The sequence below is a fragment of the Elephantulus edwardii genome, unplaced genomic scaffold, assembly GCF_000299155.1.
Source record: "Elephantulus edwardii isolate Elephantulus edwardi_28Jun2011 unplaced genomic scaffold, EleEdw1.0 scaffold00029, whole genome shotgun sequence".
NCBI classification, from domain to species: domain Eukaryota; kingdom Metazoa; phylum Chordata; class Mammalia; order Macroscelidea; family Macroscelididae; genus Elephantulus; species Elephantulus edwardii.
In genome coordinates, this window is record NW_006399779.1 from 9,321,812 (window position 1) to 9,347,264 (window position 25,453).

At 36.4% G+C, this 25,453-nt stretch overlaps 1 protein-coding gene across 1 annotated transcript in view; it reads left to right on the forward strand.

Moving 5' to 3' along the window:
- The window catches only part of ELP4 (elongator acetyltransferase complex subunit 4), a 278,785-nt gene that overhangs the window by 65,141 nt on the left and 188,191 nt on the right, over window positions 1–25,453 (forward strand). The window contains exons 5-6 of the mRNA XM_006883725.1: window positions 40–179; window positions 23,006–23,090. Of these exons, the coding sequence (XP_006883787.1) occupies window positions 40–179; window positions 23,006–23,090 (225 nt within the window). The remainder of the gene's footprint in view (window positions 1–39; window positions 180–23,005; window positions 23,091–25,453) is intronic.

Consider the following 25,453-nt stretch of genomic DNA (forward strand, 5'->3'; position numbering starts at 1 on the left):
ATATATATATTTTTAAAAAAATATGAATTTTCTTAACAGGCTGTACCTGTATCATCTTCAAGATTTGGTCACTATTATGACGTTTCAAAAAGAATATCCAAAGAATTGATTGAAGCTTCAAAATGGCATCGATTTTTTCTTCCAGAAAAATTATCTTCATCTCTTAAAGTAGAGCCTTGGTAAGTCTATGGCCTATATAACAGCAAATTTTATTTAAAAAATTAACAGAATGTAGCTTTATCTTTGTTCTTTAAAAGTATTTGTATCTAAGGGCAAATGCCTTAATAATAAATGTCAAATTTTTTTGCACAGTATTTAACCATAGCTTATATTTAGCTGTATATGTTTCGTAGTATTTCACCATAAGCGATTATCTTTCTTTTTCTGGTCCAGTAATAACAATTGCACCTACTATTATTCTTAATTGACACCTTGAAAAGTCTAGATATTAAAGTTATAATATCTATTCGTTTTATTTTCAATAAAAATGTGGAATAGTTCTAAATAATGGTCTTTCAGCCCTAAATGTAGATAAATACTAAATAAATACTTACTGGTAATAATAGAAATGACAGTTATTTAAAATAACAACTGTGTACTCCTTTCTAAGACAAGTACAGGTTTGCCCAACCTAGCATCTGTTCAGGTGAGTCCAACCATATACACATCAGTGGTCCCATAAGGTATTTTTTTTTATTTGCTTTTTAAGAGAACACATTGCTCATTTTATTACTTCTCCCTTATTATTTAAAATCTCAAACCCCAGGATGAAAAGGCAGTGGACCTCTAGGGTTACAATCCCCACAGCACCTCCTCTCCTACTAATTCCTGTGCAGGCAGTAACTGCTGCCACTTCTCTGCTTCTGCGGGGAGCACTCGCAGTGCTAGCTGAACCAGAGCACTCATGGGCTCCTCACTCGAGCCTGTGATAGCCATTGCACATGATCAGGAAGTGGCCTTCTCAGCAATATTGTGAGGCCACACACTGCCAGCCACACTCCTAGAGCTCACACAGCTGGTTCCTGAAGCTACCTCACCACTTCACCACACGCTTAGCTCTCCTTAACCCAGCCCAGTCCCACTTTGTTTGTCCCACACCCCTCCTCCACACTCCTGACAGACCAGCTGTACACTAAGCAAGGCTACCCTCCTGGATCTGGCAGATAGAACTCTTGGACAAGGGCCGACTCTAATGGGATTTTACCATAATAGGGTTTGTAGGGATTTAATTACAGATTTTGTGTAGACTGCTTGTATATAATATTTTATCCTATATTGCTTTGACTGTTAAGCAATATATATGCATGTTTCCCAGTACTTTATTTACTAAGGCTCTCAATTTCTAATTATACACAGGAGTTAAGAGTATTGTCAATAGGGAATTGTGCTGCTAAGCCAAAGGCGGCATTTCTCTTCTGGTTCAGATCTACCAGCAGCTATATGGGAGAAAAATGGACAGTCTGCACTTGAGCAACTTACAACCTCGGAAAATCCACTGGAGAGTCAGCTATGAGTTGATTCCTACTAGATAGGGATGAATTGAGTTTGTTGCTTTCTAGTGACACTGTAAGAAAACCATCTTTTTTGTTTTCTACTGTTACCCGCCATCTTTACAAAGGCCTGTTATTTCCAATGTGGATGACAGGTCCTGTTTCTTAGAATTAGTCAGGAAACTCGAAAGCACTAAAACACTCAAATACCAGCAGGGTGACCCTTGTTGTTGTTGTTAGGTGCCACTGAGTCGAGTAAAGTGCATAGCGACCCTATGAAGAAATTATCTGAACCTAGTCCTGTCCTGCGCCATCCTCACACTTCCTGGCACACCAAAGCCCATTGCAGCAGTCATCATGTCAATCTACCTGGTTGAGGGTCTTCCTCTCCTTCACCTATCCTCCACCTTTCCCAACATCATGTCCCTCTCCAAGGAATAGCACCTCCTAGCAATATGTCCAAAGTATGTGAGGTGAAGTCTCAACATTCTCACCTCCAAAGAGCACTGGAAACTCAATTGAAAGCACTGAAACACTCAAATACCAACAGAGCGACCCTTCTTGTTGTTGTTGTTGTTGTTGTTTAGTGTCATTGAGTTTAGTAAAATGCATAGTGACCCTATGAATTAAAGATCTGAACCCTGTTCTATCCTGTGACACGTTCACACTTCCTGACACACAAGAGTCCGTTGCGGCAGTCACCATGTCAGTCCACCTAGTTGACGGTCTTCCCCTCCCTTGCTGACACTCCACCCTTCCCAGCATCATGTCTTTCTTCAAGGTATAGCCCCTCCTAGCAACATGCCCAGAGTATGTGAGTAGAAGCCGCATCATTCCTGCCAAAGAGCATTCCAGCTGCACCCTCTCCAAGACATATCTATTCATTCTCTTGCCATCCATGGGATGTTTAGTGCTCATCTCCAACACCATGGCTTAAAGACATTGTTTTCCTTCTATCCTTATTCATTACACAACCCTCAGATGCATAGCAAGTATTTGAAAGACCATGGTATGAATCAGATGCACTTTAGTCCTAAACCTGACTTCATTACTCCTCAAAAATTTGGAGAGAGGGGAGCTCTACTGGCCTAGTGGCAAGAAGCTATGCTGCAATCCCAAAGGCTTGCCGTTTGAATCCACCAGATGCTACTCTGGAGAAAGACGGGCAATCTCCTTCTGTGCGAGTCAGATCTAATTCAATAGACCTTGGAGGGAATACACAGAATTACTGTACCTGAAAGAATTGATTGACACTGAGAAATTTCAGGAAGTACCATATGAACAGGAGCCAATGGTAATCAATGAGGAAATAAAAACTGAATTGAACATATTGGCAAAAAATAAGGCCTGAGGAATCGATGGGATACCAATTGACTTGTTCCATTTAACAGATGCAGCCTTGGATGCACTTACTAGTCTATGCCAAGAAATTTGGAGGACAAATGTTAGGCCATTGGATTGGAAGTGGTCCATATATGTTCCCATTTCCAAGAAAGGTGATCCAACTGAATGTGGAAACTATCTAACAATATCATTAATATCACATGCAAACAAAATACTGCTGAAGAACAGTACATAGGTAGGGAACCAGCAGAAGTTCAAGTGGGATTTAGAAGAATCCATGGCATCAGGAATATCATTGTTTATGTCAGATGGATCTTGACTGAAAGTAAAAAATACTAGGAAAACGTCTGTTTGTGCTTTATTGATTATGCAAAGGCATTTAACTGTGTGTATCTTAACAAATTGTGGCTGACACTGAGAAGAATGGGAATCCCAGAGCACTTAATTGTGCTCATGCAGAACCTATACCTGCACCAAGAGGTGGTTGTGTGAACAGAGCAGGATAACACTGCATAGTTTAAAATTGAGAAGGGAGAGCTTCAGGGTTATATTCTGTCCCCAAACATATTTAATCAGTATACTGAGCAAATTGTCTGAGAAGCTGGACTCTGAAGAGGAATATGGCATCAGCACTGGAGGGAGACTCATCAATAACCTGCATTATACAGATGACACAACCTTGCTTACAGAAAGTAAAGAAGACTTGAAGCACTTTTTGCAGAAGATTAAGGAGTGTAGCCTTCAATATGGATTGCATCTCAATATCAAGAAAACAAAAATTTCACACTGGACTAATAGGCAGCATCATGATGGATAGAGAAGAGATTGAAACTGTCAACAGCTTTATCTTGCTTGGATCCACCATTAACACCCTTAGTACCAGCAGTCAAGAAATAAAGAGATGCATTTTACTGGGAAAATCTGCAGTTAGGGACCTCTCCAAATTATTGAGGTGACCCTTAAGGAAATAAAAAAGAAAAGTAATGGATGTAATTGAACAAAAAATGATGTGTGACTTCTGTAATTAGAAAAAATTAAGGATTTTTTTTAAGTCGGGAATTACAAGGATTTGTTGTTGTGGGTTTCCCGTCCATTCAACTAAGGGAAGTAGGGAATTAACATTTCTTGAATGCCTGTTCCATGTTTTCCAGTCTTCCAAATACTTTACCATGGGATTGCTCACTTACCTCTCCCAAAAGCCTTTAAAGAGAACTATTGTCGCTCTTTTGTAGCTGAGGAACCTTGTTATCTCAGCTGCTATATAATGTAAATTATTGCATGAATACTCTCTATTCTTTTAATATGCACCAGGCTGGCTCCCATAATTAGAGGCAGTAAATGTATACCTACCCAAGCAGACTGCAGAAACAAAGCAAAGCAGAGATTGCAAAGATGGCACAAGGTTGGGCAACTTTTCATTCTGTTGTACGTAAGGTCTCTATGAGTTGAAGTAACAAAGGCTCTTAATATACAGTCATAACAATAGGTAACAACAACTGCTATTGTCTTATTAGGCTCAAAACATTGCCTTATTTTTTTAGATAAGGATATTCTTTTCTTTTTATTGAAAGTTCAAACAATATAAAAATTACAAGTTCAGAAAATAAAGTATTACTCCCTCCCAAGTCCCACCATCCAGAAATAAAATTTAATATTTATTGACATCATTATAGGGATTTAGAGAGATGGGAACATAAATTGATGACAGTTAGATGACTAATAGATATTTCTGTTTCCAACTTTCTGAGAAAATGCCAGACTACTTTTCCATGTGGTTGTACTATTTTACATTTTACCAGCTATGAATAAGAGTTCCAATCTCTCCGCAGTCCTGCCAGCATTTGTTGTTTGTTGCCCTGTTGAACTTTGCTGTTTTTGATGGGGTGAGATGGTGTCTCATAGTTGTTTTGATTTATATCTCTCTAACAGCTAGAGATTTTAAACATTTCTTCGTGTGTCTCTTTGCCATCTGAATGTCCTCTTTGGTGACGTGCCTGTTCATATCCTGTGCCCATTTTGTGATTGGATTGTTTATATTTTTCTTGTTGAGGTTCTGGAGGTATAAATCCTTTATCAGCTATGTCATTGCCAAATATTTTTCCTAGTCTATGGGTTTCCTTCTTATCCTGTTGGAGAAGTTTTTTGATGTGCATAGGGAGTTGATTCTTAGAAGGCCCCATTCATCTATTTTATTCTATCCTAGTTGTAGGTTTTTCATTATGCTTGGAAGACCATTCATGCTGTGGATTAGGACTTCTAGAGTTCTTCCTAGCTTTTTTCTGATTAATTTTATAGTCTTTGGTTTTCTTTCTAGGTCCTTGTGTTGACACTATATTGACCACCTTGAGTTGGCTTTTGTATAAAGTGTGAAGTGTGGGTCTTCCTTAAGTTTCCTGCAGATGGTTTTCTAATTATGCTAACATCATTTGTTAAAGAGACTGTTCTTTTCCTACTTAACAGATTACATCTGCTTGTCAAAGATCAGTTGACCATAAGTGGATGAGCTGACGTCAGGGTTCTCAATTCTTTCCCATTGATCTATGTGTCTGTTGCTCTACCAGTACTGTGCTATTTTGACCACCATGGGTCTGTAGTAGGACTTGAGATCAAGACGTGTCATGCCGCCTACCCAATTTCTCTTTTTCGGTAGTGTTTTACTTATTCAGGGTCTGTTTCCATTTCAAATAAAGCTGGAAATTGCATTTTACATCTCTTTGAAGAATGGAATTGGTATGTGTATTGAGATTGCTTTGAACTTGTAGATGCCTTTGGTAGAATTATCATCTTCACGATATTGAGTCTTCGTATCTGTGAGCATGGTATAGTCTTCCATTTCTCCAGGTCTCTTTTTGTTTCTTGTAGAAATGTTTTGTCATTTTCTGTGTATAGGTCTTTTATGTCTCTAGTTAGATTTATTCCAAAGTATTGTGGTGAGCTTTATTATTGATATTGTTTTTCTTAGCTCCATTTCTATATTCTCCTTGTCACTGTAGAGCAATCCTACTGGTGCTTGTATGTTGATCTTGTATGCTACTACTTTACTGAATTGGTCAACTATGTCCAATAGTTTCCTCACTGAATCTTTAGGATTTTCTAAATATACTATCATGTCATCTGCATATATAGTTTTACTTCCTCTTTGCCAATTTTGATACCTCTTATTTCCTTGTCTTATTGCTATTGCTAATACTTTCAGTACTATATGGAATTGTTATTGTTGATATTTATATTATGTGTTGTTGAGTTGCCTGTGACTCTTAGTGACCCTGTGTACAACAGTTCTGAAGCCTGTCCTGTCCTGAACCACTCTCATTGACTCCAAAACACCTACCTCCATTGCCCTAGTTACTGTATCAATCCATCTCTTCCGGGGTCTTCCTCTCCTGATCTGTCCCTCGACCCTTCTGAGCATGATGTCCTCCTCCTAGGATCGGTCTCTCCTAGCCACATGCCCAAAAGTGAAAGGGAGCTTCAAAATCCTAGCCTTCAAGGAGACACTTGGTTTCACCCTTTCCAAGACAGACTTTTTTTTCTTAATGGTCCAAGGTGTGGAATAGATGAAGGAGGTGATAGTGTACCTCCTTGCCTAGTTCCTGTTCCTAAGGAGAATGCGTTTTTCTCCATTGAGAAGGCTGTTCTTGCTTTTGCATATATACTTTTCACTATTTTGAGGAAATTCCCCCTTGTTAAGTGTTCTAATCAGGAAGAGCTGTTGAATTTTGTTAAAGACGTTTTCTGCATCAATTGATAAGATCACATGGTTCTTAGTCTTTGCTTTCTTAATAACTTACATTAATAGTTTTTTCTTCATTTGATCATTTTAACAAATTCTTATTTTTTTAAGTAAAAGAAACAGAATTAAATGTTAAAACTTGTGAACTTCATAGAATTGTTTCTTTGCCTAAAGGACTTCTACGGTGGTTTTCAATGGAATAGTTGAACTATCCCTGATGACAGTTCTATAAATTGGAGAAGGGCACTGTTGAGCATCACAGTTTGGGGCTCGCCCAGCATCTGGACGCGGTGCAGGAAACGAGTCCTCTCCCATCTTGTGCAGAAATTCTACATTACAGAATATTCTCCAGAGTGCCAGTTGACTTTCAAATGTTATACTTAACATTCAGGTGAAAAAATCTTTATAATAATATCATTTACATGTAAACAAGACACAGCATTTCCTCAATTTCAATATTCATTGAATAATTTAGGAATGAACCTTCAATTGTATTAGTTTGGGGTTTGTGGTTTTTGGTTGGTTGGTGTTTTTTTTTAGTTTGTGTATTTTAAAAAAGCACGTAAGTACCACCTTACCTCCATCAGTTCAACTACAGTCTTAGAGTCCCTCTGTTGGATTTCAGAGGGTATAAATCTTAAAGAGAAGAGACCACCCCTCCCAGACTTCATTAAAACCTGAGAAGGCTGGAATGTGCTAGAACGTCTTCATTTTTCCAGGCCTTGCATATTTTCTGCATTTAACATGGTAGTGTTATAACCTTCTTTTTTCTCTCCTCTTTTAACTTTTTAGTGTGGTTTGGGTGAAATTTTACTACACACATTTGTTTTTTGTTCAACAGTTTATACACATTTTGCTTCATGGTTGCAGTTACTACAATTCACTGTTTTTGCAGCCTTTACAGTATATCAGCACTGTCTGTGTTTACTCTCCATTCCTCCTTTTCTACCTTCTAAGCTTTACTCCTAGGCAAGTGGTGCCCTTTTGATCATGTATAGTTAATTGTTTTAAAGAGTACTTAGCTCCTGGTGTTCTTGTTCACCCTTCAGTCCTGTCTATTGTTTGGCTAATAGTCACACCAAGTGCTGGGAGGAGAATGAGGGGGGTGTCCTATGGTCTTTAAATAATTCTTTTCTCCAAATATTTTTTGAGAACTGGCAGTTTCATACAGAATCAAAATTTATAGAATTTAATTATCAGGACAGTATTTCATTTTATAGTAGTCAACTGATAATTCATTTATTTCATATTAAACTTAAATGCTTAATTAAATGTAATTAAACTTTAAACATGTAATTAAATTAATTTTGAAAATGGGTACTTTTCCATGTGAGATTTATTTTAATTTATGAAAAGCCTGTGCTCATTTCACTAAAGTGAACTTTACTGGTTCATTTATAAAACAATAAAGCTAATCCTTACAGTTTCCATGTATTTCCAGTAATTAAGGCTAGAAGATAGAGGCTTGTCCTGCTCACATACGTGAGGATGTAACATATAATTTCATGATTTCCTTTTAAAGGCACTTTTGAGAGATGTAAAGATTTGTTATAGTAAGAAAAATTGTAAGTAATTTTAAATTTGCAGAAATAGTTTTAAATTAGTGTTCGATTTATCTATGAAAGTATTCTTACATACAGTTTACACTTTCATATTAAATCATGGATATTAAATCCTAAGGTGTAGCATAATATTCCTGAGACAGTTTTGTTTCATATTTCATGCTATATATCCATATAATGTAAATTATAGAAGAGTGACTTTTATTATAACTCTCTAGTCAAGGACTTTTTTGTTATTTGACCTTACACTTAATTAGATTGCTGTGACTAGTCCACCCTGGAGCTCTGGTGGCACAGTGGGTAAAAGTGCTTTGCTGCTAACCAACAGCTTAGTGATTTGAACCTGCCAGCTCCTCTGAGCGAGGAAAGATATGGCAGTCTACCCGATGAACTCCTGCAGGGAAATTCTACTCTGTCCTATTAGAGTCACTATGAGTCATTATCAACTCAGCAACAGTGACCTTGATTTTTGAACAGTTATTCTCAAGTATGGTTCTGTTTCCTCATTAGAAAGATTTGCCATTCTTAAAGATAGTAGCCATGTCTCAGCTTTTGTGTCAGTCAACTATAATATGCTGCTTAAATTGTAAAATGTTACTTTTCAAATTCTCGATGCGCCAGGTCTTAAATATTGAATTTAATTTTTTTTTTTAATATCAAATGAAAGCGCGAACACTGTACAGTTAGTAGTACACAGCGTGTCCCTTGTGTGAGTTGACAGGGTGAGTACTGCAATGGGCCACAATGTGTGAGGATGGCACAGGATAGGACAGGGTTCAGATCTGTTGTTCATAGGGTTACTATGGGTCATACTTGGCTCAAGGGCACCTAACAACAAGTACATAGCATGAATTTATCTGTATATGTATCTTTAAAGTTCAAAATTCTACCTTTTAGGTATTTACTCTAAGCTTAGGACAGATAGTTGCAATCAGTCAATTCCGCCTCAGGGGATCCACATGTGTCAGAGTGGGACTGTGCTTCTTAGGGTTTTCAGTGGCTGATTTTTTTTTAGTAAGATTGTCAGGTGTCTCTGGGTTGACTCAAACCATTCCCCTAGGAAATCCCTTTACGCATTGTTGTTGTTGTTGTGTACTACTGAGTCAGAGCGAACCCATAGCTGACCTCCCAGCAGGTTTTCAAAGACAGTTAATGCATGGAGAAAGTTGCCTACCTTTCTCCCACAGAACAGCTATTGGATTCGAACCACAGGCCTTTGGGATTGCAGCACAGCCTCTTACTACTAAGCCACCAGAGCTTTTCACATTACATTCTAATTATTTGTTAATTTCTACATAATTGTCTTTCCTCCTCTTCTTATATACATCCAAGCTTTATAAATCTTTAAAGAAAAGAATTAGACTTCATTTATTTTCTGAATTTAAATCACAGGTTCTCAGCCAATAGTTGATTAATGAGTGGACAATTACATAAAAATGTAGTAGTAAGTCAGACTGTAGCACAGAATGTTAACCTAGTCTTGTTCTTAAAGCAAAGGTTTAGTAGGCCAATTTCACCAATAACTGAAATATAGTTATTTCACCAATGACTGAAATATACCTGTGGCAGAGTGTATTTTATTACAAAAACACAGATCTCTTAGATCAGTAAGCTGTTGTTGCTGTGTGTAGTCAAGTCATTTGTGACTCACAGCAACCCTATATACAATATCTCTGAACCCTTTCCTAATTAGTAATTGTTGTTGTTGTTATGTGCCGTCGAGTCGTTTGTGACTCATAGCGACCCTATGTACAACAGCCCTAAACCCTGCTCTATCCTGTGCCAAGCACACTGCCTCTGACACACCCATCCCGATTACCCCAGTCACCGAATCAATCCATCTCATAGAGGGTCTTCCCCTCCTGTGCTGTCCCTCCACCCTCCCAAGCATGATGTCCCTCTCCAAGGACCCGTCCCTCCTGGCAACATGTCCAAAGTATGTCAGGCGAAGCCCCAGAATCCTTGCCTCCAAGGAGCAGCCGGGTTTAATCCTCTCTAGGATGAATCTATTTGTTTTCTTGACAGTCCATGGTACATTCAGTACTACAAGATAACACTTCACACACTATATGATGATGATAATTTAAAAGTCCAATAAGGACATAGTCCATAGATAGTTGTAAAGAGTTGCACTGCTAACTTAAAATCAGTACCTCTCTGGCTGTTCAAATCCACCAGAGATAATGGAATTTCTGTGCAATTTAAAGTCTAGGAAATCTGCTGGAGGATCAGCTATCAATCGCTTTCCACTCAGCAGCAAAGAGTGAGTAAGTCTAATAATAGCGAGTGTCTGGAAGGATGTGGAGAAATCAGCATCCTTGTATACTCTGATAGGAATGTAAAATGGTGCAACTGCTTTAGAAAATAGTCTGCAAGTTCCTCAAATGATTAAATATAGATTTAACAGTTGACACATCTAGCCCACTCCTGGATGATATTCTTGATATCCTCCCACAGCTCATCTGGTCTTTGCTCACTAATGTCCAAGGCCTCAAACCTATTCCTGAGATGGTTTTGAAATTCAGGTGCGATGTACTCAAGGTCATATTTTGGTTCCTGTGGACTTGATCTAATTTTTCTAAGCTTCAGCTTGAACTTGCGTATGTGTAGTTGTTGGTCTGTTCCACAGTCAGCACCTGGCCTAGTTTTCACATCTGATATTGAGCTTCTCCAGTGATTCCACAGATGTAATCGATCTCATTTCTATACATACCATCAGGTGAAATCTATTTGTGTAGCCTGTGTTTATGTTTCTTATAAAATATGCGATAAATAAGTTGTTTTTTGTGCAAAATTCTTTCATTCTATCTCCGGCTTTATTTCTGTCACCAAGTCCATGTTGTCCACCTACTGATCCTTCTTTTGTTTTACCAACTTTTGCATTCCAGTCACTCATTATTATTAATGCATTTTTTTCTATTCTTTTTTTATTATTATCATTAACTTTAATGATAGTTTACTAAAACTTAGGGTTTCCAGTCATTCATTGTTGCACTTTTCTCCCTGTGCAAAGAGCTGGAGTCAGAAAATCACAAGGACTGAACTCGCTCAGCATTTCTTAAGCTGAAGAACAAATTCAAACCTTGAGTTGCAGTACTGAAGGATGTTTTGGGCAGAATATGAAATAATCCAGGAAATATTAGAAAAAGGTGGAAAGAATGCACAGAGTCATTGTACTAAAAGGTATAGGTGGATGCAGAAGAATTTCATGAAACATTGTATCAGCAAGAGCCTGTGGTGATCTGCCTGAAGTGCAGGCTGGGTTTAAAAGATGCCATGGCCCTAGGGATATTATAGCTAACATCAGAAGGATCTTGGCTGAAAGCAGAGAGTACCAGAAGAATGTCTGTCTGTGTGTCATTAACTATGCAAAGGTATTTGACTGTGTGAATCACAACAAACTGTAGAGCTGACTCTGATAAGAATGGGAAACCCAGAGCACTTGATTGTGCTTATGTGAAACCTATGCTTGACCAGGAGGTAGTCATCAGAACAAAGAAACACTGCATGGTTCAAAATTGGGAAGTGTATGTACCAAGGATGTATCCTATCTCCGTATCTTTTCATTCTATATGCAGAACAGATTATCCAGGAGGTTGGGCTTTAGTAGGAGAAATGTGACATCAGGATTGGAGGAAGACTCATCAGCAATCTGCATTATGCAGATGACACAATGCTGCTTGCTGAAACTGAGGAGGACCTGAAGTGCTTGCTGAAGAAGGTCAAGGATTGCAGCCTTCAATATAGATTGAAGCTCAACATCAAGAAAACAAAGATTCTCACCACCGGGCTGATTGGCAGTATCATGATAAATGGTGAAGAGATTGAGATTGTTAACAGCTTCACTTTGCTTGGCTCTGAAATCAATAATCTTGGTACCAGCAGCAAGGAAATTAAAGACAAATTTCATGGCAAAGTCTGCTGTCAGAGATCTCTCCAAAGTACTGAAGAGCAATGATGTCAGTCTGAGAACTAAGGTACCCCTGATACAGGCATGATCCTTACCTTTACTTGCTGTACGTCAGAGAGCTGTACAGTGACCTAGGAATGAGAGAAGGAGAATTGATACCTTTGAGCAGTGATACTGGAGAAGAATATTGACTATACCATGGACTGCTAGGAGAACAAAGTGTGAAGCCAGGCAGCTCCTTGGAGGCAAGGATTCTGAAGCTTCATCTGACATACCTTGGACATGTTGTAAGGAGGGACCAGTCAGTCCTTGGAGAGAGACATGATGCTTGGGAGGGTGGATGGACAGGAGAGGAAGACCCTTGGTGAGGTGGATTGATCAGTGACTAGGGTAATTGGGATAGGTATGTCTGAGACAGTAAGATTGGCATGGAATAAAGCAGGGTTTAAGATGGGTCACTATGAGTCCCTGGCAGCTCAATGGCATATAACAACTACAATCCACTACTAAGTATGTATCAAAGAGAAATTTGAACACAAAAACTTGTACATGTTGGTGGTAATTTACGCTGTTTCTACTTTCTTACTACTATGAATAATACTATTTTGAATGTAGGTGTACAAATCTCCATTCATGTCTCAATTCTGTTTTCCTTAAGATATATTTCTAGCAGTGAATTGATAGGGCCATATAGGATTTCTGTGTTCAGCTTTTTGAGAAAACACCAAGCTGCCTTGCATAATGGTTATACCATTTTACACTCTCAACAGCAGTGCATGTAAATTCCCATCTCTACATATTCTCTCCAATATTTATTGCTTTCTGTCCTGTTAAACTTTGCAAGTGCTCCTGGATTGAGGTCATATCTCTCTGATTCCCAGTAATTTTGAGCATTTCTTCATGAGCATTTCTTTGGCCATCCGAATGTCATCCTTTGTGAAAAGTCTTTCCAGGTTCTTTTGACTATTTTGTTATTTGGCTCTCATTCTTTTTCTTGTGAAATCCCAAAATGATTCTGTAAATTTTTGGCATGAGACTTTTCTGAGATGCCATTGCAAATGAATGGATTGAGAAATTCTGATATATTCATATAATGGAATACTATACAATACTAAGGAGCTACTATTTTACAAAATACTGTGTAACTTGAGAGAATCTAGAAAACATTACATGGAATGAACTAACTCTGTCTCAGAAGGACAAAAGCTGCGTAAGATCATTATTGTAAAAATAGAAGGATAGCTATTAAAATGTGTATAATGACTGTCTAGAGGTGGAAAAGGAAAGGAGGAAGGGGGCATATAATGCAGAAGGGGAATGTTGCTAGGATAGCAGAGGTGAGTGGGCAAATTGTGGGGGGAGGGTTGGTGAAAAACAGAAAAGATCAAATGGGAATTTGGGAAAATGGAGTACTAACAGGCATAGACCAATAGTAATTAAAATTTTATAAAACACAATAATATATATGAATGATTGTATCAAACACAATGTGAATGAAAGATTGTGTGAAAAACAATGTGCATGGAATAAACATAATATATATTTTGTTTGCAACCTAATATAAAATTTTTAAAAGCCTAATTTAAAAACTATGTATTGCCTTTAGAAAGTCTGCTGTTAGAGACCTCTCCAAAGTACTGAAAATCAACGATGTCAGTCTGGAGACTAAGGTGCTCCTGATACAGGCCATAGTTTTTTTTAATCACTTGCTATGCATCTGAGAGCTGGACAATGACTAGGAATGAGAGAAAGAGAATTGAGATAGAAGGAAAATTTGAGCTGTGGTGCTGGAGAAAAATATTAAATATACCATGGACTGCTAAGAGAACAAACAGATTTGTCCTGGAGAGGGTGAAGGTAGGCTGCTCCTTAGAGGCAAGGATTCTGGAGCTTTGTCTGATATATTTTGAACATGTTGCAAGGCTGGATCAGTCCTTGGTTAGGGACGTCATGTTTGGGAGGGTGGTGGGACAGCGCAAGAGAGGGAGACCCTAGATGAGATAAATTGACCCAGTGACTGAGGTAATGGAGGTAGGTGCATTAGAGACATTAAGATTGGCAAAGGATAGAGCATGGTTTAGAGTTGTTCATAGGGTTACTATGAGTTGCAGGTGACTAGACGGCACGTAACAAATTGAAAAAATACTGTACACGAATGCTAATAGCCTCATTCATAGTAGGCAAAAAAGTAGAAACCCAAATGTCCATCCACTGATAATTGGATTAACAAAATGTGATATGTCCATATAATGGAGTCTTACTCTGCCTTAAAATGAGATGGTATATTGATACATACAATAGTATGGATGTGTCCTCAAAATATTATATTGAGAGAGTTACAAAGATCATATAATCTATCGCAGTGTGAGAGGAGATGATTGTAAGAGAGTGTAAAATTTCATTTATATAGAATTTCCATACTGCAAATAAACAGTACAGAAACAGAATACTATGTGTTGATATTTGAGTTTGAGGATTTTAAGGAGTAGAAAATGAGACATGGGGGCACAGGGTCATAAGTGTCTCTCTGAAAGAGCCAGAGGGAGTGAGACTAGCATAGCCCCTCTCTGCTCCAGAGCAAAAAGCAGATAAAGAGCACAAAGCCCAGCCCCATTGTGCCTCTACAACCATACCGGCAGCAAGAAGTTTACTTATTTATTATTGACTCAGAGAGTGGGATGTTTATTAGAGTTGTAAGTTCGAGAGTGGGGGAGGCAAAGAATATAACCAGATTAAAGCCCAGGTTTTAGCCCAGCTGTCCCAAGGCACAATTTCTCAGTTAGTCCGAACTCCAGTTTCAGTTCACCTATCAACTTTTACTTCCATCCTCCAGCAAGAACAGCAAAACCTTTATCTGACCTTTATCTCAGGGCTCCTGGTTACACCGTGCCACAGTTTCTCCACAGCAATGTCCCAGTCTCTCCACTACCATCACCAGGTCTTACTCTCACCAGAATCTTGCTTCAGTCTCCCTCAAGTCTTGCTGTCCATAATGGGAAGCACTCTCTTATCCTAGTCCCACAGCTATTGGTTTTTTGCAAAACCATGTTAAGGTAGCTGAAGACCAGAATGGGCTAATGTAATGGTTATAAAGTCCAACGTTAAAGCTAAAACCATAGAGGGGTTTTGAGAGTAATAAAATAAGAATATAGGTAAATGAGAGCAAAAAGTCTAGGGTTGGTTTTGTTTGCAGTGATGAAAATGTTTCAAAATTCAGTATTGTGCTAGTTACACAAAAAAGTTTTTTAATCATAACCTTTAAGAGAATAAATTTTATGATATGTGGCTTATAACTAATAAAGCTGTTAACAAGCAAAGAGGTAATAATTTATCCAGTGTGGATTATTGATGACCAAAAAAATATAAAATCGTTGCAATAGAGTATTGTTTTGAAAGCCTGGTTGGAGTTGCCTAAGTAAAACTGTAAGGAGAAAACTGGAAAAACAAAAATAACAGAAAAACAGTTTGTTACAGAGAAAACAGGTAATACCTAAAAGATATATTTTTATTTTATTTTTTTAAAAGGATAAATAACAGTATGTTTCTATATTATAGGAAGCATTTAGAAGGTGAAAAGTTGTTAACGTCATAGAAAGAGGGAAGAATTACTTCAGAGATGTCCTGTGCAATGGGATGTGTACACAGGTGGAAGTATGGACATTGTATAGTTCACCTATGATGGCATGGGAAAACAGAGTTCAAGGGCAGATGCTAATGGGTGGGTAAATGTAGGACTTGACTTCTCTTCAGGTTGTTTCTAATTTTCAGTGGAAAAATGCTAAATTGGTAATACAGGTGTAATTGTTATTATGTATCATCAAGTCACCTGCAACCCGTAGTGACCCTATGTATAGCAGCTCTGGAACCTACCCTGTCCTGAATCAGTCTCACTGATTCCAGCACACCTACCCTCATGATCTAAGTTACTGTATCAATCCATCTTATCTGGGATCTTCCTCTCCTACTCTGTCTCTTCCCCCTTACAATCATGATGTCCTTCTCCAAGGATCGATCCCTTCTGGCCATGTGCCCAAAGTATGTGAGAAGGAGCTTCAACATCCTCACCTCCAAGGAGAAGCTTGGTTTCACCATCTCCAAGACAGACCTATTTGATTTCTTGGCAGTCCATGTAGAGGGAGGGATATATTGGACATTTTAATATGTAAGGAAGTAGTGTGTATCTAGTAGGATTACCAGGCAGGTTTCAGGGCTGTAGTCATTAAAGTGAGACTAGTCAGCCTGAATGCATTGTTTCTTCAGCCATTTCTAGCTGCAGATGCAAAGTAGACAACATGCTAGATTTAACAAGAATAGTAGTTTTGCCAGGAAGCTCTTGTGACCTAGTGGTAAGGAGTTGTGCTACCAACACTAAGGCAGACGGTTCAAATCCACCAACAGCTCTGCAAGAAGACAGCAACATTAGTTTTGCCAAAGTGAAGATGAGGCTTAATCATGAATCTCAACTCAACTCATTACTGTATCGTCAAAACTGAATCAGTGACCCTCAATTGGATTTCCAAAGCTATAAAACAAACTGGAGGAGAATGCCCCTCTTTCTCCCAAAGCCACTTTTATGGTCCTTTATGGGCTGTTCTACCTGAACTGTGGGTAGAGTTCTCAGGAAGTGATGGGAATACTAGTTGTAACTAAACTGATGATTACAAAAAAGAGCATAAAATGGAGATTATGTTCTTTTCTTTTAAATCATCAATTCTTGAGTATATGCTGTCTTCTGAAATGATTGAATGTCAACCAGTTCTTTCTGGTATAATGCCTCTTTGGATATTTCCTTCATCATTCACCAATTTGCCCTGGAATCCTTAAATATTGCAGTTAAATTTTTTCTTTACTTCCTCCGACTTAAGCAATACCAAATATATTCTCTACTTTTTGATTTTCCAAATCCAGGTCTCTGCACTTTTTATTATACTAGTTTGTCTTTTGAGTCACCTTCTGAAATCCTCTGTTCAATTCTTTTGTGTCATCGTTTCTTCCTTTCATTTTGGCTTTCCTACACTCGGCATTAAGTTCCTTAGAACATGGCTTTTGCTCTAATTTTTTGGTGGGATTTTTTTTCTTATGTTTTGAATGACCTTTTTCTTTTTTCCATGTATGATGTTTGATCTTTGCTCATTAGTGTTTAATGTATGAAAAACTATCTTTTTACAAAATAAGACTTAGTCTCAAAAGGGTGTTGTCTCATTCATAAAATGGAGACATTCATTATATTTATCACATAGTTATTGTTTTAATAAAATGTTATGACTATGGTGGAAATTATTTTTTAAATATTTACTGTGTTAGATACTTAATCGGTTGTTGATTTCCTTATAATCAAAGTCTAGTTTAAATCTAACCAGAGTCTATATAAATAAAACATTTTTGTTTACTAGCTAATCCATACCTATTGCTGTCAAGTTAATTCTGATTCATAAGAACTCTATGGGACAGAATAGAACTGTTTCCAAGGCTGTGAAATCTTGTAAAAGCAGACTTAAGTCTTTTTCCCCTGCAGTAGCTGCTACCTTTAAGATGACAGTGTTTTGGTTAGCACCTGGGAATTTTGTAACTGTACCACCGTAAGTCCTCTTTATTATGCTACTTCCTTGTATGAATAATTTTGGTTGTGTAATTTTTTTCCATAAAAGAAGCCTTGTGTCTTGTTCTAAACAGAATCTAATGAACACAAGTAGCTTTTCATGAGACCAATAGTGCAGTGAAGAATATTTTCACATATTTTACAGGAAAATGCATACACTTTCTATGATCCCTAGTCTACTTTGATAATTAAAAATAGTATATTAAGAGATTACTTTGACCAGGAAAGCCCAGAAGAATTGTACCCATAGAGTCCTTTTTCATAAATGTAAACATGAGTTTTCTTTCTAGTTTTGGAAATCAGCTGTGTCCACTGTCCTTGGCAAAGTACTATAAACAAGTCCATCTGCCAGAGGATTCTGTGCTTGTCGTCATCACTTGTTATGATGTCATGGGGCTGAGTCTCCTACCATAACTGACTAAATGACTTGGGGTTTTCTTCCTCCTTCAGTTTGAATTTTTAAATATATATAAAGTATGTACTCATCAATTATCATTAATATTATAAAACAAGCAAGATTCTACTGAAGATTATCCAAAAACGATTAGAACAGCACATCAGCAGAGAACTGCCGGAAGTCCAGGCTAGGTTTAGAAGGGGTCGTGGTACTAGGGATATTGTTGCTGATGTTAGATGGATCTTGGCTGAAAGCAGAGAATACCAGAAGAATGTCTATCTGTGTTTCATTGATTATGCAAAGGCATTTGACTGTGTGGATCATAACAAACTGTGGCTGACTCTGAGAAGAATGGGAATCCCAGAACATTTAATTGTGCTAATGCGAAACCTGTACTTGAATCAAGAGGCAGTAGTCAGAACAGAGCAGGGTAACACTGCATGGTTCAAAATTGGGAAGGGTGTACACCAGGGATGCATCCTGTCTCCATACCTTTTCAACATGTATGCAGAGCAGATTATCCGAGAGGCTGGGCTCTATGAGGAAAATTGTGGCATCAGGATTGGTGGAAGATCTATTAACAATCTGCGTTATGCAGATGACACAACCCTGCTTGCTGAAACTGAGGAGGACCTCATGTTCTTGCTGCGAAGGGTCAGGGACTGCAGCCTTCAGTATGGACTGAGGCTCAATGTCAAGAAGACAAAGATTCTCACCACTGGACCAACTGGCAGCGTCAGGATGGATAGCAAAGAGATTGAGATTGTTCACAGCTTCAGTTTGCTCGGCTCCACAGTCAACACTCTTGGCACCAGCAGTCAGGAAATCAAAAAGCGTATCGCGATGGGAAAGTCTGCTGTTAGGGATCTCTCTAAAGTACTCAGGAACAACGGTGTCTCTCCGGAGACTAAGGTGCGCCTGATACAGGCCATGGCATTTGCAATCGCTTGTTATGCATCAGAGAGTTGGACAATGACTAGGGAGGACACAAGGAGAGTGGATGCTTTTGAGCTGTGGTGCTGGTGAAGAGTACTGAATGTACCATGGACTGCCAGGAAAACAAACAGATTCATCTTGGAGAGGATTAAACCAGGCTGCTCCTTGGAGGCAAGGATTCTGGGGCTTCGTCTGACATACTTTGGACATGTTGCCAGGAGGGACGGGTCCTTGGAGAGGGACATCATGCTTGGGAGGGTGGAGGGACGGTGCAGGAGGGGAAGACCCTCTATGAGATGGATTGATTCGGTGACTGGGGTAATCGGGATGGGTGTGTCAGAGGCGGTGTGGTTGGCGCAGGATAGAGCAGGGTTTAGGGCTGTTGTGCATAGGGTCACTATGAGTCAAAAACGACTCGACGGCACATAACAACAACAACAACAACATATTAATGATTGAATTAAACACCAATAGTATTTGTAAACTTTCATGCAAATGAAAATTATTAAAAATTACATTATCTTCACAGGCCATTGAAAGAAACAACAGCAAAAACCCCTGGTGGCATAGTGTGAAATGTTCTAGGCCAAAAATGGTGGTTCAGATCTACTAACTTCTCTGTGAGAACAAGACTGACAGATTTCCGTTATAACAGTCCTAACTGTCTGACACCGACACTGCTTGCTGTTTATTATCTACTCTGTTCCTTATGTAGACAAACGACATCAGATTCTTTCTCTTCCTGCTGGCTTTTCCCCCTACTCTTTCTTAATGAAACTGAATGACAAAACTGCTTTTCACAGTGAAACTAATACCATTTAATGTTAGAAATTAAAGTTCTGTGATGGAAATCTCCCATAGACCTATTCCTGAAAATAGATACGTGAACAGTTTTATCAACAGTTCTTTTTAAAAAAATATTGAGATTGGTTATCATAATGCAGATTTACATTTGAATATTGCTTGTGTGTTGATTTAAAGAAACATCTTACTACCAGGCAACATGACAATACTATCATACATTGCTTAATGTCACAATATGTTTTGTGAACGAAGACATTTTGTGATTTGGAAATTGTACAAATATATCATGTGCTAGTAATTCCCACACTATGAACAAGTTACATCCTAAATCTGCATTTAAGTCAAATTTGTATGTTTGTTGGAGTTGTTATATTCACTTCATATTTAATGTCAGTTATTCAGATGTTTATCGTTCTATAGAATTTACCTTACCATGTATAAAAGACGTTAAAGAAACACTTCCACCTACACTGAATCATCTTTAACATAATAATACAGTAATAGTAATGCCAGTGTTTTAGTACACATCACAAAGCAGTGTGAATTGTTACAATGAACCATTGTTTGTACCTTGAATTTTTAACATAACATACCAAAGTTGAGATCTAGGACTTAAATGCAGTTGCATGGATATATATGTGGTCAGACTGCATCTGGATGGACATTATGGAGTGCAAGTCCGTACACTAAAAGTATGATGAACAGTTTGTTTAAGCTAAAGAAAATATTGGCTCCTTCATATTTTAAAGGTAACAAGTAAAGTTCTGCAAACTATTTTTGTATGTTTTTTACAGTGGTATAACTTTAAAGACAAACTCCTGAATCTCAAGATTTTAGCATAAAAGTTATTAAATTCAACTAATGATTTTAAACAAGACTTAAATACTTTGATAACCTAATGTGTGTTGCATGTGTAGAAATATTAAACAGGAAAGCCCAAATCTGACTTGTAACTATAATAGCATTCTGCAACTCCTGTTTTATCAGTTACTAGCCTGCTTGAGATAAAGTAATGAAACATCATCAAAATTAGAGCAGTTTAATCACAAAAACTTAAATATTAAATGACAGAAGAAGATATTTTTAGCAAACAAATACTATGATAAGTATTGCTGGCAAAAAAAAAAATCTTAGAGGTTGATAGTACTTAATTAGTTTCTTAACATCAACTAATACAACTTTAGAATACCTAATCCCATGGACTCTAAAATTAATATTTATAGTTAATATTATCTATACTATTTTATTTTGTAACTTAAGTATTTCTTTTCTTAGAAAGCTTTTTAATTTGGAGAAACTTATATTGTAACTGAAAATTTTTTTGTAGGTGTCAAATAAGGAAAGAAATTAAAATATATTGGTTTTGTGTCCAATTTTGTCTATATATCCTAAGTAGCTTCTCATTCTGTGAGGAAAATCTTAAATCTACAGTAATTACATTAACAGACTGTCAGAATATGAAGTATATACATGATGGCAACTAAAAAGCTAAGAAGTGTGTATATAATTGGGTCTTAATAATGTGCCCTCAAATAACAAATTTACTAATTAAGACAAATTTTAATATTGAAAATTTTTGAGCAGAGACAAAAGACTTAAGGAATTTTTTACATTTATGAAGTAGTAATGATTCTTTGGTAAATTATTATTGGTGGATTGGATGTGCTTGATAAATTCTTGATTTATGTTACTATATTTTAACATATACTGACACACATCAAGTATCTGACTGTAATTAATTTCATAATCTGGAACCTTGACAACATTTTATCTTTGTGCAAAGCTAATTGACCCATATAGAAGTTGAAACTGCTGTGTTTGACTAGCACTACTGTGAAGCAGCCAGTATAAATATATGCTAAGATATAAAATAGTCACTTTATTTTCCTTAAGAGATATTCTTTTTTTGTAGCATTTTAGTTATGATAGAAGGAGAAAAATACACTTGTGTAATTCAACATAATTCACGTGAAAGATGAGCTGCTGACACTGTAGAAAGAAAATGGGGAGTTAGGGAAGGAAGAATGGAAGGAAAGAAATCAAATTCCCAGATGAGTAATGATCATACTGCCTTTCAATATCCTTATCGATAGCTGTATTTATCTTCTCTTGGTGTTTTGGGTTTTTTTAAATTTTTGCAGATACTTGAGACTATCTATGGCTTTTCAAGAAAAAGCTTGCAAGAATATACATATTTTAAACTACTTATTGACTCCACACACTAAACAATCTACCATATTTCTAGCTTCTTTTTTTCTTTAATATTTCATATATGCTTCAAATTGTGCACCATTTTTCCTTTAGAGCATTTCTTCTGACTATATGATTGCTCTACTTAGAAACACAGTTAAGCAAATATGTTTCTATTTCTACATCACCTACAGCTTTTTCAACATTAGACACTTTAACATCTATGGAGTGGCTATGCTGTAGACCCTCATTGTTTTAATATTGAATATCCATAGTACACACGTTATTGTCACGCAGAATTATAAATTCAGCTAATGTAAATCAGATTTTATCACTATTACCAAATTTTCTTTTAAATATTTAACAGTATTTGTAAAACTTTTTAAAGTTGTACAATTAATGGTAATATTCATACAGAAATAATTTAGGTGATCTTAAGTCCATACATTTTATTGTCTTTTTAAATAAAGATGATAAATAGTAAATTTAGTTAAGGTTATACTTACATGCTTTCATTTGTTATAAAAGTTCTGGTTTTTATATTACTATTGCTATTGTTTATGTTGCTATTGCGATTGTTCTATGAAAACTTTGATGGAAGATGAGCTTAGGTGATCAGGACATTGATTCAGATGTACTTGGCTTAGCAGTTCATTAACTATGTGTTAATTATCTACAATTACTCCTGAAAAACTATAGTGGCTTCATCTTTTAGGTTGCTTCATTAAATCATTGATATTCTTGGAGGTAACTGAGCTTGACATAATTAAGTCATCTCTCAGTCTCTATAGGTTTTTTTGGTTTTGTTTTCCCATAATGTCAAGAATACTGAGTTAGTTAATATAAGGCAATTGTAACTTATTCTGTGCATACATTGACTGCATGTTTTGGGGTTATTAAGTACTATTTGGCTCATGTGCTTTTACATCTAAAGTCTTTTAAAATGTACCTTGTAATTGCTTACTTAATATTTTACTTTAGATTTTGTATTTCCTGTGTGATCAGCCCGTTTATATATTTGTAACTTTTCTTACCAACAGTTCTCTGAACCCTGGGTACCTAAAGCTGCTTCACTTCATTCAGAGCATCATTTGTGAGGAAGGATTTGATGGATCCAACTCCCAGGTATTGAACATCTTCAAAGCTTTTTTACACTCATGTGTATCATTTTATTTAAAACTCTAAGAATAAACCCAAAGGATTTAAAATAACCAACAGTGAACAAATTGTTGCCAAGCTCAGAAGACAAAAATAAGCAAAGCAGTTCTACTGTTCAGATATAGCATTTTACTAAGTTATCAGTGGATGCATGGGTCCATGTTTTGTGAACATTAATTATTTTAAACTATTTCCTTGTAGCCCCCAGAATTTAAATGTACCCACATTTTGAAGCTTACTTTTGAATCAAAGACTTGTGTTTTCTCTTCTAAATTTTTGTGTTTCTGTCATTCAGGATTTAATGCAAATTAGCTAATGAGTAAGAATATTAATTACCATTTTATTTCTTATTTCATTACATTTGGAGTTATTTCCTTGAATATAATATGCAATTTTATTTCCTACCTGAAAATAGTTCATATCAACTTTCTGTCTATATCTCTGTTTTTAAAAACTTCCTCCCAATTCCCAGTTAAAGATATTCCAATTAGTGTAACTTAAACAAAATTAGGGAAGTTTTATTAGATATTAATGCCTTTTTGAACTAACTCTTACTTAGTGATTTTCACTGTTTCAGCTGCTAAATGATTTGTATTGCATTTGTATTATTTTAGCAGAATTATTTCCAGAGCACCATTGTTTTTATTGAAGAAGACAAAAGAAGTGAAAAATAATTAAATCAAAATTTTATTTGGAGCACTATTAGCTACATCTTTTCTTAATATATAGACTTTAAAAAATTCATGTAAACTTTATTGCTATTATTTAGCACATTCTTCATGGCAAAATAAATTATTTTAACTTTGTTTACACCATCAGTTTAATATTAGGTTGAAAGTGCGTGTGTGTGTGTGTGTGTGTGTGTGTGTGTGGGTGGGTGGATGGGTGGGGTGGGATGAAGCAACGACAGTTTATCATGTTCTTCAGTATTTAATACAATTTTATTTTGCTCATTGTTCCAGTTTTTGTTCTAGCTAAAATCTGTGGCTACCATGTCTTTCCCTTTGGTGACATTGCCTGTCTGGAGAGGTAAATTGGTCCCTGACAGACACCTCTCCCCACTTGCTGTGGTAACTATGGAAACAGGCTTGTCATAACAGTTCCTATAGTACAGTGTGCAGAGCTGCTGCTCCTGCAGAATGATGACACATATTCTGAGAGCAAGAAATGTTATAGACTACAAAAACACAAGGGCAAAAGCAAAGAAAGACACATACACAACTCCCTACAAACTCTTGATATGGAAATAGTTATTGAAATGGGATTAAATGTTCGCTTGCTTATTTATTTGGATATGAAAACAGCCCATTTTCAAGAAACACTTTTTTTTTACATAAAAATGGATAGATAACAAATTGGAGCTTGTTGGTCTCTGAACCAGAAATTCTATCACTGTTAACCTTCATAAAGATTAGAAAAGATTAAGGAAGACATTTTTTTTTAAGGAAGATGTTTTTATGGTAAATACCTTGACTGTTTAAAACATGAAAACTAAATTAAAATGTACCAATGTCATAATGAAAATATACTTCTAAATTGACTAGAATTTATAGTTAACAATTTTCATATGTTTTAATTATATTGCTTGCTGAGTTACCTACTGTGTGTATCTGTCTCAGAAGCTGTAGATACGGCATCACAAAAATGTATCTGTCATATAGTATTTCAAAAATATTATTTCTGAGTAAGAATCTTTTGACACTGAAATTTTTAGAAAGGAAAATTAATTTTGTCTATTAATATATTTTCAAATATGTTAGATTATTGAACTACATTTGAAAGTAGCTTGAAGAACATTAAGACTCTATTAAATACTACTTAAAATTAACCTTGGTAGTAAGAAAAAAAATATAATTCACTTATAAAGATAGAGACACTTTGAAGTTGCTCTAAAAATATCATTCACTTAAATTATTTTTTATAGGTAACTGATAAATTTATAATAAAATGAAATTTGAACATTGATTTTAGGTAAATTACAATGCTAGATTAAGTATTTTAGATGTTTCGTTAAGGTAGATTTCAATGTTTATTGAACTATTACCCAAACAATTTTATTGTGGCATACAATATGCTGCATCTTTTAATAGTATAACAAAAAAATTGTGATTCAGTTTTTGTTTTTTTAATTCTGTCATATTTTGAAATATGGAAATGTATTCTCGGTGTTGTGATACCATGCTCAGTTATGTTCTGAAGTACTCTGTATCTACCTAATTTAAATAACATTCAATCCTTGTTTTAATCTTTGTATTCTATATGCATTTATCACTGTATCTGTTAAAGTTAAATTGTGGTTAGTTCTTCTGATCTTATGCACAGATGCTTTT